General features: G+C 28.4%; 5 protein-coding genes across 5 annotated transcripts; 3 read left to right on the top strand and 2 right to left on the bottom strand.

Annotated features, from left to right (window-relative positions):
* Positions 1-2217: 2217 nt before the first annotated feature.
* On the top strand, positions 2218-4590 carry LOC113552462. Its single transcript, XM_026955340.1, has 3 exons — positions 2218-2248; positions 2938-3484; positions 4281-4590. The coding sequence occupies exons 1-3, from the start codon at positions 2218-2220 to the stop codon at positions 4588-4590; spliced, it is 888 nt and encodes a 295-aa protein (XP_026811141.1).
* A 1492-nt stretch (positions 4591-6082) lies between these two features.
* Positions 6083-8945, top strand: LOC113552461 (ribosome production factor 2 homolog). The gene is made up of 6 exons (XM_026955339.1): positions 6083-6225; positions 6286-6418; positions 6484-6643; positions 8156-8438; positions 8517-8666; positions 8750-8945. Exons 1-6 carry the CDS (start codon positions 6203-6205, stop codon positions 8943-8945), a joined length of 945 nt encoding a protein of 314 aa, XP_026811140.1. The 5' UTR covers positions 6083-6202.
* Positions 8946-9049: 104 nt separating this feature from the next.
* On the bottom strand, positions 9050-10991 carry LOC113552459 (8-oxo-dGDP phosphatase NUDT18-like). Its single transcript, XM_026955338.1, is given in 9 exon segments — positions 9050-9375; positions 9378-9414; positions 9466-9571; positions 9632-9804; positions 9867-10061; positions 10131-10153; positions 10156-10266; positions 10269-10319; positions 10982-10991. Coding segments are annotated over 9 exon segments (912 nt in total). The 3' UTR covers positions 9050-9169.
* A 927-nt stretch (positions 10992-11918) lies between these two features.
* LOC113552300 lies at positions 11919-13676 on the top strand. Its single transcript, XM_026955105.1, has 2 exons — positions 11919-12411; positions 13056-13676. Exons 1-2 carry the CDS (start codon positions 12343-12345, stop codon positions 13476-13478), a joined length of 492 nt encoding a protein of 163 aa, XP_026810906.1. The 5' UTR covers positions 11919-12342; the 3' UTR covers positions 13479-13676.
* Positions 13677-14192: 516 nt separating this feature from the next.
* On the bottom strand, positions 14193-15180 carry LOC113554233 (trafficking protein particle complex subunit 6b-like). The gene is given in 5 exon segments (XM_026957985.1): positions 14193-14443; positions 14516-14595; positions 14598-14716; positions 14782-14843; positions 14957-15180. Coding segments are annotated over 5 exon segments (468 nt in total). The 5' UTR covers positions 15032-15180; the 3' UTR covers positions 14193-14311.
* Between the last annotated feature and the right edge of the window lie 698 nt (positions 15181-15878).

The raw sequence follows: 15878 nt of genomic DNA, 5'->3' as shown, positions 1-15878 counted from the left end.
TGATTTAAGAAACACAAGTTAATCAATGCAGTAATGTTATTTGTTTGGCCAACGACCCATCGTTTATCTCAAAATATAGCCACGGGCTAAGATAGAATCGTGATTATAGCCTTGAAAAGCGCGCTAAACACGTCTAAACAGTTATTTCGTGACAATATTATTTCGCCAAGAATATCTTAAATTGTAAAATGGGCCTTAAAGATTAGTGCTTTTTTCACACGATACTGCGATAGTTGTTATTGGCTATTGTGTTTTAGTGCATAAGTATTATACTGACGAGTATTGATAAAATATTAATATAAATTGAATAAAGATAAAATATATTTATATTTGTTTTTGCATTCCGTATTCCAGTAATATAGTATTAAATATTATAGATCCGTTTAATCTCTTTTTTTTAGGTCCAATATTTTTAAGTGAATAACAAAAGTATAGTTTATCTGTATATTATACTATTTAACTATTATATTTTTTAATAAATGGAACGTGTCCTATTTATTGCCAATCAAAATACAGAAACATTATACCATTATTTCATAATCGGTGATGTGTGTTTCTAAACACAGTATTCATTTACCAATATACAGTACCTTTACCACTGTTTTTGATTCAATAAATTGCAGTATAATATCATTGAATTTTATTGTTTAACCTTTAAAGTTTAGACATATTTTTAATAACGGGTTAGGTGAAGTAAAAGTTTATATGTTCTTGAGTAGTTAAATGTACCTAGTATCTATATCATATATATTCATATGTAATTCAAATGTAAACAATATTAAAAAATAATATAGGTGAATTGGTGAGATAATAGCTACATAGGTACACCATGAATCTGACATACTGATACATATAAAAATTATTACCAAAAGCTAATAATTATATTATATTATAATATATATTGTATACGTATGTGATATACTCCAACAAGTATATGTATGGTATTACCGCAAAAAATAATCCCATATAAGATTTTGTAAGATTTTAAATGATAATAATTGTATAATATTCAAAACTAAAATGTATATTCTAATAAATACGTGTATGTAAATATTTTATAAAATATTTTAATTTTTAAGTGAATTATGCGAGCATTTTTAAATATTTAATATTTTTCATATTCATAACTCATTAAAAAAACCATAGACCTATGAAAAAAACACGAAAAAACACAGATTATGTTCTTACCTAAAAGTTTGATAACGGGTCAATTCACTCTAATATCAATGTAGGTATTAATATATTAATATATTACTACTGTTTAATTATTATTATTTTGTAACTGTATTTTTATTATTATTTTTTGTCTTACTTTTTATTTTTTGTTCTTACTGTAAAATACTTAAAAATATAAACCTGATACTGCTCATACAAAAGGGTTATTACCCGTTTATCATAAATAAAATATATTTTTTTTATGCATTATAATTGACATTTAATATTATTAATATTATATACGTTTATTTATTTATTTGTTATTGACCGTAAATGAAAAAATTGATTATTTGTTTAAAATTATTATATTATTTATAATATCAATTTTTAATTCACTTAAAAATTAAAATATTACACATACACATTAAATACATGTCAAGTCAATACTAATATATTATAAAAAATTTATAAATAATATTAATATTTCATAATAAATTGTTTTCTTAATTTGAATATAAAATATATTTTTTCATTATTATTAAGTGTTGTCTGGTAGACATTTTATGTTTCCGGAAGAAATCGATGGAAAACGTTGAATATTGAACTTATAGAGTATTTTTTTATGTAAGTATTTAATATAGTTCCACTCACGAAGATTTCTTTAAGATATTTAAATAACTCAGCTTGTCTCTTCGGCACCAATAGGAATATTTAATTTTATATTTTTAATTATTAATTCATAAAATCACTATTATAATAATTAAATATTAATCAAAGTCCCCACTTGCCCCTACTTTTTTTTCTTAATTCACAAAATCGAATCATATTTTTCCTGGATTATTTATTCGCGATATCAAAATTGGAAACGACACATATGATTAAATAATATGTATATTCTGTGTCTGTGGTTCATTTCATATTATTTAAGAGAAAAATCTATGTTAACAAATCATAATGTAATTCCACCTCTATCTTCTAAGTATAACATTTACATTTCAAACAAATTACATAATTTTGTATTTTTGAGTTTAGAATTTATACAGATTATTGTTGTAGTCTATCATGCAAGAAGCACTAAAATTTGATTTCACGAGTAAGAATTTAATTTTATAATACTTTTATGGTATATTTTTGTTTCTTAATTTTGCATATAATTTGTATTAATATGAATATATGATGCGGTATTAATGTATTACAGAGTACAGGCATTTATATATTAATTTTGGGTATTTTTGTTATGTAGAAGTATAAATAAAATAATTTCAATTCCTATCAGAAAAATGATTGTATTATAAAGTTTGTATATATGTTTATAGAAATTATACTTATGTATTCACTTTTTATTTATCAAACAAGTACTAACAAGTACTATCATCATTCATCAAAATTAAGTGAAATTATCAACACGACAACAACTTATATAGCCATATCAAGCTTTCACGAGAAAATATTTTTTCTTTGTCTGTGACAATTCTATCAACTATTTTGAAATCGATCATTTTTCTGTAGTTTTCTATTGTTTTTTCAGATTTTTCAACTTGTTTGTTACTCATTTTTTTTTAAATTAAACAATAAATAGTATAACTTATGTTAATTTTATCCATATTAAGTATCAAATTCATTGGCTTTCATTGAAAATTTAAATTTGAACACCTTGGGGTTTATTTGGGGGGGGTCTTAGGCGCTTAACCCCCCAAGTTTACCAAATTATCACCTATCCTCTAGGTTTTGACAGACAAGCGCCCTTGTTATATTATATGAATTATTATTAATACATTAAAGGCGCGCCGGATACGGTACTGTTCGACGCGAGCCTGGTGGCGTCGTACGATGAGGTGTTGGACGCGGAATGTGACGAGGATTGCGATCTTGATTGCTTGGTGACTGTACCTGAGGCCGGTCGTCGCGCGGCGTATGATGCGTTTCACAGCGTGCCGGAAGCGCGCGTTGCACAGAACCTGTATCTGTGCGCGTGCGTCGAGCTCAAGCACAGGACCGTGGACACGGACGACGACATCATCGAGCAGACCACCGAGTTCTGGCTGGACGTTGGCGATGACGACATCAAGGTGAAAGTTTGTAAAACATTTTTCGCCCGCACCCTGGGACTGCCGGACTCGCGACTGGAGGCACTGCTGGAGCCCGACACCTTCGAATGGTTCTCGAGATACCGTGACTACAGCAGATCCTCCGGCGACTGCGGCGAAGGTGATATCGATGATGACGAAAACTATGATGAGAATCACGGGCATCGACGACGGCGTTATGCGAACGGAAGGGTCTGTGATGACGACGAAATACCTTGCGCAGATTTCGTGCTAAATTCCAGGCAAGCAATAACACAATATACACTCAGAAGCAGATATACGGTGGGTGGAGGGATAAACGTTGTTGATTGTATAGTACTATAGTGCATATTACATTACTTAATACCTGCCATGAACTACATATAAAATTATATCTCCTCCCTTACATGAAAATTCTAAATCTGCCACAAATGTCCATAATACACTCTTATTATTATAAATTGTGTAAGATTCTTATCATATACATATATAATTAATTTATCCGCAATATAATATAGAAAAAATATCCTAAAAAGTTTATATCAAATTAACCAAACATAATTTTTGAATTTCTATTTTCTTGTCCTGCGACTTAGTCAGTAGTGGCGTTATTGAGAATGTTTTATAGAGGGGGATAAAAAAATAAATATTCAAAACCATTTTGTGGGGGTTTTTGCCCCCCACACCCCTTGTATTTACATTTTATATTTCATTAAATATCAATTATCAATTATCAAAATTCTTATTTTATATTACATATATACATACATATACTTACGTTAGGTCTAGGCTTATTTAAAAAAAAATTCAATATAGTATTATTAGTAGTACGCCATTGTTAGTAAGGATATACTAAGTGTGTAATTCGATGAGTAGAAGCGATTGCTAAAGCATGGTCTGATGAGATTTTTTAAATAATTGTTATGGCCCATCTAAATAAGAATCAATATAATGTTAACCCATTGTAGCAAATAGGAATATAAGTATTTGCTGCATTTGCATATTATTATACCTTATACGTAGGTATTTAATATTTGTATTGTAACATTATTTATTTAGAAAATATTTGGACAAAAACAATTCGGCATTCATTGAAGAAACTGATTCGGACGTAGAAGTATACTTGGACGGAATAACGCATTCAACTTACAATAATGTGATAAATTATATTCAAACTATACCGAGAGTGGTGAGTACTTGGATAAACCAAGAAAACAGCGAAGAAACGTTCAAATTCGAGTCTAGTATTAATTGGCATTTTTTGTATTTAAATTATTTAAAAAAAATCAAGAAGAATAAAAATAAAGTGAACGAAAAGCAGTTTAAAAAAATATACAATAGATATGTTAAAAATAGTTTTATGGTATAATTTCGATTAATATTTTTATTAAACGCGTTTCTTAATATTTCATATTCATATTATGATTATAAATTAATATGTACAAAATGTTTTTTTCATATTATCATTATTAAAAATAACTAAAAAATGTTTAGATGATTTGTATTTTATAATATAAATTATAAATTATAATGCATGTTCCTATATAATTATATAGATAATTCAGATAATTTTGTGTATGAGACGTAATAAATATAAATAATGTATATAACCTTTATTTTTTTAACATTTGAAACCATTACATGGAGATGGAATCGACTGTTTTCACAAGATTTGTTTTCATGCAGTAACGCGTACATTGAAATTATTAAAAATACAACATTTTTAACACATACATACGGCGAGGTCTGGAGATAACTATATAATTATAGTGCGGATGCTAACAGTATAGGTATATATTATATAATTAGAAATTCTGCGGCCTCTAGTAAGCGTTCAAAGCGTTATAAGAATATGTTTTTTTTATTTTTAAGAGGTAAATGGCACATGCCCCGATTTTCTAATCCACACAACGTTAATAAGTTTTGGTACCTACCAATTCTGCTTATGGTTTCTCCACGGCCTAATCAGTATCCACCACTCTGTCAACCTCATTATATTTGTGTTTTCTCTTTTCAAGCCGGCTTGTAGTACTCTAGATTTTATGTTCTACAAGGGTGTCTCTTTCACAAACTAACCAAGCCCGTCACTCTGCTGCTAGGTTCCTCTGAGGAACTTACTCATTTATTGACCACCTTTATGGGCCTCCCGGCTTCATTTCTGAATGTTAGGATATCCTAGGTGAACTTGTAGAAGATCCTGAACGACTCTTTAGGCTCTTACAATTTGTATAACCTATAACATTGCAGTGTACCCAGGGCCCCCACATACAATCTCGGGCTCTTGTACTAAATGTTTGTCCGGGCCCATCTAAAAAATTACAAATTAATTTCAACGGGCCCACGGGCCCTTAAAATAGCCGGGCCACTGTACTCAATGTCTATCAGTTCTCTCCTTGTGGGGGCCCTGAGTGTACCAGTGTATACACAAGTATCAAAGTGATTAATTATTTCTTTCAGAAATTATAGGTCATATGTAATATAATTTAATAATGTTGATACTTTTGTTAATAAAAATTGATAATGGTTTTTATTTTAAATGGTTGTTATATATTACAGACGATATACGTACATTTATTACTTTTACATAAACATAAGTATTAGTTGTTAATCTATTTTTAAGCGATATTAATTTCTATATGAAAATGTATTTAGCCTAGAAAAAGGGCCATAAAAAACGGAAAATTAATATGAGATTGATATTTTTTTAGATGAAATCGGTGTGTTTGAAAATCCGCCATTGATTAAACTATATTTTATCAATATCGTACCATACTTCAGTCTTATATGTGTTATCATTAATTAATATTTTATTGCTGATACTGATATAATAAAGCACGTGATATTATTATTTAATATTTATTATACGATAATATAGATACCTACTCGTATTTAATATTTATAATTCCACTATTGAATATACTTATTTTCAATTTCAATTTCGTTAACTAATTTGGACATAAGTTTTGTTTTATCTTTTTAAAATGGCCGTCATTCAAAGAGTTGTGTATGTATTTTTTTAAATTATTAAATTGCTGTTTGTTTAATTGAAATCATATTATTATAGGAAACCGAGGACAAAACGAGGTAAAAGAATTTTGTTAAAAAAAGAACCCAAGATTGTCGAGAACACAAAACACTGTGTATTTATTCCTGGCCGTAAATCATCTTTACAAGTTAGCAGTTGCATGAAAGATTTGGTAAGTTTAATGTTAAATCAAAGAATGATTTATGGTTTAATTTATTGGTACCTAATTTTTAACAGCTGAAACTCAAAAAACCAGATGCTGTCATGTTAACTCAAAAAAATGATATTTTACCATTTGATGACGCAGTGCAAATTGAAAAATTATTGCAGAAACACGATTCTTCTTTATTTTTTTTTTCATCACACAATAAAAAAAGACCAAACAATTTGGTACTTGGTGAGTAATAATTAATAAGTGACATAGGTATTGAATGTTTATTTAAAAATATAAAATTGTATATCAAATCCTGTCTTCATAAAATATGGCCACTATGTTTAACATCTTGATTTATATGTTTCTGTGATTCTTACTCTGGGGCTTACTCAGCGCTCAAATTGAGAAAAATTAAATAGAGGAGCTCAATTAAACAATTTAAAAACTACGTTATAAGTGCACAATTACTTAACACCGTCTCATGGAGGGCGCTACCATAGTAATACCTACTTCCCACATCTTATAGAAGAAAATAAAGAATAATAATTAACATACATAATTTATTCAATATACTAAATAGATAATTAAATTAATAATTATTTTTTGATATTAAAAATCATAAAATTTATTATACAATTGATGTAAATTGAAATCCACATTTTTATAAAAATTATTTTGGACATAAGTTTGTGATGTCTCTCCATTGCATGGGAACCATGCAAAAATATAGTAAAAGAGCTCTGCCCCTCCTAATTCAAACACTGGGCCTACACATAAAAATATAATAACCTCTAATAAATTGAAACTACTTTTAAATAGTTATTCATGTAAACGTCCTCTAAATATGTATTTTAAATTATGCATAATATGTTATTTTATAATCAAGCGGTTCCCAACCTTTTATGAGCGTAACCCTAACATTTTAAATTTAACTTATTGCGACCCCCAAAAAAAAATCCATAATTGCAAACAATACTTTCATTTATTTATATCAAATCGGTAAATATGTAGTACATATCTATTTTCTATTTTTTATCTATTTTTTTCTATCTATCCTCAATAGATAGAAAATTATATACCTATAATTATATAGTACCTATCCTACACCACACTATAAGGGTACGACCGTGCACAGCCCACGTCAATCCATTTAGATATTACAAATTATTTTCTTCTTCGATCATTTTACTATCAGAATATTTTGGGAGTTTTATTTTCTGAAATTAAAATTATGATATAATAAAATTTAATATGTAAATTGTAAGAAATGCTTTTGCGACCCACCATGAAAACCTCTGCGACCCGAGGTTGGGAACCACTGCTATAATCAAATAACTTACAAAATAATAAACAATTTATTTTAAATGTTTATTTGGCATCAAGTAGTATCAAAACACTATTAAAATTATTTTAATGAGATACAGTATGACTTCAATAGAAATTAGATAATTTCTATTTATTTAAAAACTAGTCTATAACATTTAATTTTAATTAATTTACTTCCTAATTATCTAATTTTATTTAAGATTCTAAATTAGTAGTAATATACTAATGTGTACTTCATTTTTTTTTGTAACAAGGCATTGGGTGTAGTTAAGTTTATTATTTAATAAATGTTAGTTAAATTTAATTTATAACTAGTATCATTTGTTATTATACACGTTATTGATATTTAAAATTATTTTTACAATATTGTATAAATGTAATTTAATGATCTTTACACTAAATATTATAATATAATTATTTGTTTAACAGGTCGCACTTATGACCAACACATATTAGACATGTTTGAATTGGGTATTGAATCATATAAAGGGTGTAGTGAATTTAAAGGTTTATCTGAAATCTCAGCTGGTGTAAAACCAGTTTTGGTTTTCTTGGGTGAACAATTTGACAGTGATCAGCAGCTTAAACGTATACGCAATTTATTCATCGATATGTTTCAAAGACAACCACTTAAACAAATAAGACCAAACGGTATTGAACATGTTATGTCTTTCATAGCTGTCGATAGTAAAATTCTATTACGTTCTTATAGGTAATTTTGATATATTTCTCTATTAATAAAGTAAAATACCTAAATATCAAATGTTTTTTTTTTTTTTACTTCCCATAGGACAGTTTTGTCGAAAACCAGTTTAAAAACTCCACGTGTTGAACTCCACGAAGTTGGTCCATCTGTTGATTTTGTTGTTAGAAGAGATCATATGGCTAGTGCTGACTTATTTAAAACTGCATGCAAAAGACCCAATATTAAGGTATACATGTTTTTTTTTAGAAATTATTATTCTTAAGGTTATGTACTTAATTATATTTTTAAATTTATTATTTAGGGTAAAAAATCAAGAGTGTACGTCGTGATAATTTCGGATCTAAATTGGGACGTCTGCATATGACTAAACAGGATGTAAACACACTGCAGACAAGAAAGATGAAAGGTTTGAAGAAAACATATGCAGAGAGGAAAATGAAAAGGAAGAGTGATGAAGATAAAAATGGACCAGCAGTTAAAAACCTAAAGTTGCAATTCAAAGTAAAAAGTTGAAGAAATTTAGTAAAAAGGAAGGAATTAAGAGGTGGACAAGTTTAACAATTTTTTGTGATTTAATTATAATAATAAATTTTTAAAAAAAAATATTGTTATCAAACTTTAAAAAAAATAATATATATATTATATCACTACTTTTCTGTGCATATTAACATTAATATAATATAGCACATTTGTAGTTTGATAAGCATAAAAATAATATGTATGGCTTAATTAACTGTTTAACATATAACTTTAAGAGGAACAGTCATGTTACGTATAGTTCTCAACGCAATTAATTTTGCACATTCTGTGGATACAGCCGTCCAACTATATTTGCCAATAGGGAATACATCTTCCAATGTCTTTTGGAAAGTAACCAATAACGATAAACATAAACCATCATTAGAGCCTTCTGGTTGGCCGCAATGTTCAATGCTTAATACTCATGAGGTTTATGCAGAGCTACATCAGCACCAAATATTTCCTAAAATATTATAATAAATATCTGTTTATATAACAAAATATATGCGATTACAGTCATAAACTTGCGTAATGTTGAATGCAAATTCCGATTGTGGTTTATTTCACACATTGGAAAATGGGCTTGGGTTTTTTCTGACATAAGCACATATAATTTAGCACTGAAATAAATAATTAACCATTAAAAAGGTGGATATTACAATTTGTAAATTTAAACCCACCTGGTTTTTTGTCTAGCACAGATAAGAAGACGTAATAAAAGTTTTTTATGAGGTTTAATAACAGGCAAAAGATTATGGTGCCAATCGTTCCGAATCTTGTTTTTTTTAGTTACATTATGAAAAGCTCGACCACATTCAATCAATGGTATAATATCATTGGAACGAAGAGTAACCTAAAATTGAACAAATATGATAATTATTCATTACACATTTATAGTTGATTAGATAGTCATACTTCAGAAATATTTTTAATCCATTTAGCTTGTAGAGATTCACTATCAGCTTGAGCTGGTGTTTTCAAACAACCGCCAGTAACATTTCCAGTGAAAATAAATCGAAACCATGCTTTAGATGCAGCTTCCACGGACAATAAAGTAACAAGTTCCATTTCTAATCCTGTTTCTTCTAAGCATTCTCTTTTAACGGCATCCTATTAAATAATACATTTTTATTTAGTTAAAATTTATTTTCTAATCATATTCTTTTATGTTTAACAGACTTGTAAATTTTCCCCAGGTTCACACGACCAGCAGGTAGGTACCATTGACCAGCACAAGTACTTTTTGCTTCTTGCATCATGAGCACTTCGTCATCACTGTTCACCAGTACCACTAGTACAATATATGTAACTGTACTTTTGTAACTGGTACATAGTCAGAAGGCCCAATGGGTGTTACACCCTTAGCCACTAAAATAATTAAAAGTTCGAGGATTTTGGTGAAAAGTATTTAAATAACATATATATATAAGTTTTCCAACATTCAATTCAATTAATTATTTTCATAATTATAACTCAGCGAAACAACCCTTCAGTGCTTAAGTACGATTGTGACATTGTATCAACAACAATAATTTTAAATTATAAAATATCTATTAAACCATATTATTACCACAAGCTTCATTTTGATCAGCCAACGTAAAGTCACACAACTCGTAGTTTTCGTCCAAAGCTTCACCATGTAACACTTCATAACTGTTGTTTCTAACGTTGCCATCGTGCACACGTCGATTGATATCAGTGTAAAGCGTTTTTAAGACAATGGTGATTTATTAGGATTATGAACTACTGGTCTGCTCGTTTAGGGACTGAGGGAACAGAGAAACGCTAGAATCGGATTTTCGACCAAACGAGAAATCGCGGGACTACTCAGAACTGGGCGCACACTCGGGGGAGTGATTTACAGTTACCAGACGGCCTTGGACCGAATACCGATGGTGTACGACTGGTTGGGACTAGGGGTGCACGAAGACTTCTTCGCGGTCGCTTTGGTCTAGCATTCGATCTATTGTCATCGTTTACGATTTGCTCACTGCGCTCGCGTATACGTGTACAATGCACATAGTACATACGATAAATCATGTTTAGTTTTATTATGATCGACGTGATCTTAAACGAAGACGGAGGGAGTAGGAGGAAGATAAATAAGAATTAAGAAGGGGTTCAATGTTGAAAGAGTACAAGAGTTCAACTCACTGTAGTAATAGGTGTAGTAGTAATATTAGACCTATCAGACACCACTACACCAGTGTATCACTGTTTGGAATTTAGATATGAGATAGGTTGATACTGTTGATAGTTATTACCCACAGGGAGCTGCAGAGATTTGTATAAATCTATAATATCACTATGGTTTAAGAATCTAAATATTATATTGCCAATACTGGTATTTATTACTATGTATAAAGATATCATTTGTAAAAAGTGCTCGCCACTTAGATTCAGACAACGATATATAAAATTATATATTATACTAATACTATTATACTTATAATTAATATTCAATATATATGTATTGTGGATTCCTGCCTCCTGAAATGTGGACCCGTGAATCGTGATAACAACAATTCAGTTTTCGGCGGATCAAACGTGCCAACCATGGATAATATAAAATAATAATAATTTTGATAAATCTGGTGCTTACGCAGGAATTAATATATATATTTATTTTATACACATATATAATTGACTTATTAACAAAAATAGGACAATAATATAGATATAAATTTATATTATTATCTTATACAGTATCATTAGTATCTCTAGTCTATAGTCTTAAGTCCAAGGTGGATATTTTCTCCATAGAATAGAATACAATATGATACATAATAAACTGTATATGATCTAAGATGTGATCCATTGAGTAGTTAATTATTGTTCTGTAGATCCTGCTTTTTTTTCGTAATTATTCCGTCACACAGAGAGTGAGATCTTTTCCACTGCGGCTACACTGTAACGCTAATATATGTTATTCAAACAGTCCGTTATAAATTCTGTGATAGGTATAGTATAAAATAAAACGCAATTTCGCCAATTTACAATTTTCTAATGCTTCAATCAGTTCAATCTTGAATAGTTGAATCTTCATTCAATTGCCGTTATTGAAAATTTTCAACAAAATATATTAATGAATAAATAATAATTATAGAACATTTTTTTAAGTAACTGCCTGCTGATAATCGTTTATCGTTTTTATAATTGTTGGAATTAAGTAGTGTAAAGAGAGGTTGTGCGTTATTCACACACCACGGTTGAGATTTTGTGAATGTTTTCAACAACTATATTGTAGTCAGCGCTCAGTAGGTTGATATCTACATTACTCAATATTGTCAATACTAGAATTGCGCTGTTTACAGAATTTCGTTGAAAGTTTGTTAACTTTCAATATCGCGTATCATCTGACATCTTTATTGTTTGCCTTTTTCAATTAGAAATGTCGAACATAGTGGAAATTCCAGATCCGCGATCGCCTACTGTGGCTTTTGTCAGAACTCCGTTACGAGTAAGTTGTCTATATTATTCCTTAAAATATGTTATTTTATGTACAGTAATTTTTAGTATTAATCAGTTATTAGTTGCACTATATGGTTGGAAACTATTTAATTAATATCTTTTATTTAACATATTTTATGTGTTATTATATTTTCACAGTTCACACTTACATATTTAAAAATTACCGTATCTTTTAATCAGTTCATTATAATTAATAAAATATGATGGGCAATCTATTTCTAAAATCATACACAGGAAAAAGTATAATTAGTTTGAAACCCATTATATTGATGACATAATGTCCAATATATTGTGACTTAATTCCATTTGTAAAATGTAATTATTATTTTCTTTTTTTTTTTTAATTACAATTTTTATTACTGAAATATATTACTAAATTTATTAATAAAATTCTGATTTTTTTAAAAATTGCATTAACTTGACATTTTTTATTGGAATTCATAATACTGTTTTTGTAAAAATAAAATTTACAATAATTATGAACAAAATAAAATCATTTATGTTTTAAAATGTATATTGCCTCATTGCTATTTAAATGAACAAGATATGGCTGGCGTTATATACTCCAAAGCAATTGAGACAGTTTAATCAAATATACTTTTTGTAATTAAATGATTTCTATTTACATAACAGGTGGTCAAAATGATAATTGATGAAGAAAATAAATCTACAGAGACAAGAATAAATAATGAGTTATTTGAAAACACTTTGTCTGGAAGTCTAATAATGTCAACACCAATTAGTAACACTTGTGATACAGATGATTCATTTCATTCAGCAGTTGGTGAAAATGATTTTGAACCTTTAATAAACAGTAAGGATACTAAAGTAATGAAAGATAGTAGTAAAAAAAATAGGAGAGCACTGGGGTGCATTAAAAATCGTTTGATTGAAACACCAAAAACGGATATGCGTCGTAAGCTTTGGCGTAACATGGAGGATGAAAGAGTAAAAAATGGAGTAAATAATGGAGTTGAAAATACACCACCCTTACCTTTCATGGATTTGACTGCTTCAGCTCCACCAAAATTATATAGACCCCGCAAGTATACATAAGGTCTTTTTATTTTTAATATTTCATTTAATTTTTATTTACATCACCATAAAATTTCTGATTTGTCATTTACTATACCTATATTTTTGTTCTAATCTAGTAGCATATTAAGGAGAACCCAATATAACTCATTCTCACTTTATATACAAATTGAATTTTTTTGCACCAATGTTTGTAATATACATTTTTATGCCTTATAGTCAAAAAGGTTATTAAATATTTCTTTTAAAACATAATATATAGTATATATTAAATTTTATTTATTTTGTAATTATTTAATCAAAATCAATGACATATTATTTTAGTGTGTAATATACCTGAATAAATGTTTTTAAACATAAGTTCAAATAAAGTATAGTGGCATATATAAATTACTATTGGCTATATTTGCTCAATACTGCAACTGCATCAGTATATAAATACCATTATTATTATTAAGAATAAGAAGTAAAAATAAAATCTTTAGTATTCTTTATAATCCTTAAAATGTATTTGGTACAAAGGTTCTAACTTCTAACCTGTATTGTTTGTGTTCAATGTATACGGATTATGATTCATATATCTTATTAAATTGCAATAGAAGTTTAATATGAATTACTTATAAAATACTTTATTTTTGTAGACAATAAATTACACACAAATCTGTCAATAACTTTTAAGTAATTAAATACATTAATTATTGTTAATTTACATAGAATAGTATAATATTGTTTACATTATAGGTAATCATTGGATTGAATTCTACAATATTAAAAGAAAATATTTTATAATATTGATAATTCAATTTAATTATTAATTTATTTTCCATGTATGTATATAAATAATATGATCATTATTAAGATGAAGATGGAAGTACTTGTATATGGAATTTACACGATGGCATTCTAATTATTTCAACTGTTACAATGCTTGAAATTCCAAAATTTTCTAAAGCTCCTCGAATCAAACCACATGTAAAAGTAGCGTACTATAAAATAAAGATAATTAAATTAAAATCTTTAGGAATACAATAAATGTTCATATATTTTACACAATTTACTTTGGGTGCAGATTTAAGGTACTGTGTGCCATTTGACAGTTTGCTGAAAAATCGAAATTCGTTATCGTGTAATACGTAACACCTTGATGATTAGTTCGTAAATTATCCACCTGCTTTTTATACACACAAGACCAAAAGTCTGTACATATAAATTTTAAAACTTCTAGCTCTTCTTTGTACCTTGGCAATTCTTTTGTTATTCTAAGCAGAAATATGGTGGTTTCACAAAAATGCATGATAACTTTAGATAATATATGATAATTTACCTTTCAATCAGTCGCCATCCACATGAGTAACCCAAGTGTTCTAATATTGATATATCTTCGTCCTATACAAACAATTTTGTAGTTTAGTAATTCAAATAAAAATATATTTTTTTCAATTAAAATGTAAAAAGCATTAAATTATGTTATTATTAGCCGTTAAGTGTATAATAATTACTTCGGCGGACTTGGATACTAGATATGACACGATTTCTGAGTGTAACATATCGAATAGCACGTCTTCCGCGGACATTTCTCTGTCAATATATTAACGAAACTAAATTTAATTTTGCAATTCGTTAAGTAATTCTGCAGAGCACTCCGTATGACTGTAAACACCAATAGCATTACACACTGACAACTATTAATTTTAAATTAACATGAAATCAATGATATAATACATTAATAAATATAAATTAAGTATAATGATTATAATAATATAGGATATAATTATCAGATAACAGTGGACTTTGATTTATCAGTTTATCAAGAGTAATCACTCCAGGAGAGCACGTTATACAACATACATTGCAATTCAAAGCTGTAGCGGCATCTAGTCAACAATTTATGACGGATAGACGCACTCTTTAAAAAGGCAAAATTGACTTTTTTTACGTTTTTATATGTTAATATTGTTTCAACAACAATTCTTATTGTAAGTGTGAAGTTTCGAAATTGAAAATTTATTCCTTCACCCTGGACGATGTATATATACGGTATACGTCATTACGTCCTAACATCGACGACCTACTAGGAAAAACGTAAATCGATCGCAAAATAAAAATTTGTCAAAACGAAATTTCCCGAAATTTTCTTTCTATTTTTTGAAAATGTATGTCTAAGAACACAATTTAATACCAAAGAATACAGCTTAAAATATTTAACGAGATGAAAATAATCTAAAGAGGCTTCTAATTTAATCCTTGAAAATTTCAGGACGATATAACAAATGTTGACAGAGTTGGTATTTTGATTTATATACATTTTCAGGAAATTGACCGGAACACTTAAATTCTTTAATATTAGTGATATTGTCTGACATTTTCGAGGATCGACGCATAAGCATCTTAATACTTAAAAAAATAAATCATATTGAATAA

The sequence above is a fragment of the Rhopalosiphum maidis genome, chromosome 2 (assembly GCF_003676215.2).
Source record: "Rhopalosiphum maidis isolate BTI-1 chromosome 2, ASM367621v3, whole genome shotgun sequence".
NCBI lineage: Eukaryota > Metazoa > Arthropoda > Insecta > Hemiptera > Aphididae > Rhopalosiphum > Rhopalosiphum maidis.
Note: the sequence above shows the minus strand (reverse complement) of the source record. Positions and strands in the feature narration are given on the sequence as shown.

Excerpts from the sequence above, each read along its gene's own strand:
- LOC113552462 (XM_026955340.1), top strand. The coding sequence starts at position 2,218 with ATGCAAGAAGCACTAAAATTTGATTTCACGA. Across the intron at positions 2,249-2,937 it reads ACTAAAATTTGATTTCACGA|GCGCGCCGGATACGGTACTG; the intron begins GTAAGAATTTAA and ends AATACATTAAAG. Across the intron at positions 3,485-4,280 it reads GATTTCGTGCTAAATTCCAG|AAAATATTTGGACAAAAACA; the intron begins GCAAGCAATAAC and ends TTATTTATTTAG.
- LOC113552461 (XM_026955339.1), top strand. The coding sequence starts at position 6,203 with ATGGCCGTCATTCAAAGAGTTGT. Across the intron at positions 6,226-6,285 it reads GCCGTCATTCAAAGAGTTGT|GAAACCGAGGACAAAACGAG; the intron begins GTATGTATTTTT and ends ATATTATTATAG. Across the intron at positions 8,667-8,749 it reads CCCAATATTAAGGTATACAT|TGTACGTCGTGATAATTTCG; the intron begins GTTTTTTTTTAG and ends AAAAATCAAGAG.
- LOC113552300 (XM_026955105.1), top strand. The coding sequence starts at position 12,343 with ATGTCGAACATAGTGGAAATTCCAGATCCGCGATCGCCTACTGTGGCT. Across the intron at positions 12,412-13,055 it reads TTGTCAGAACTCCGTTACGA|GTGGTCAAAATGATAATTGA; the intron begins GTAAGTTGTCTA and ends TTTACATAACAG.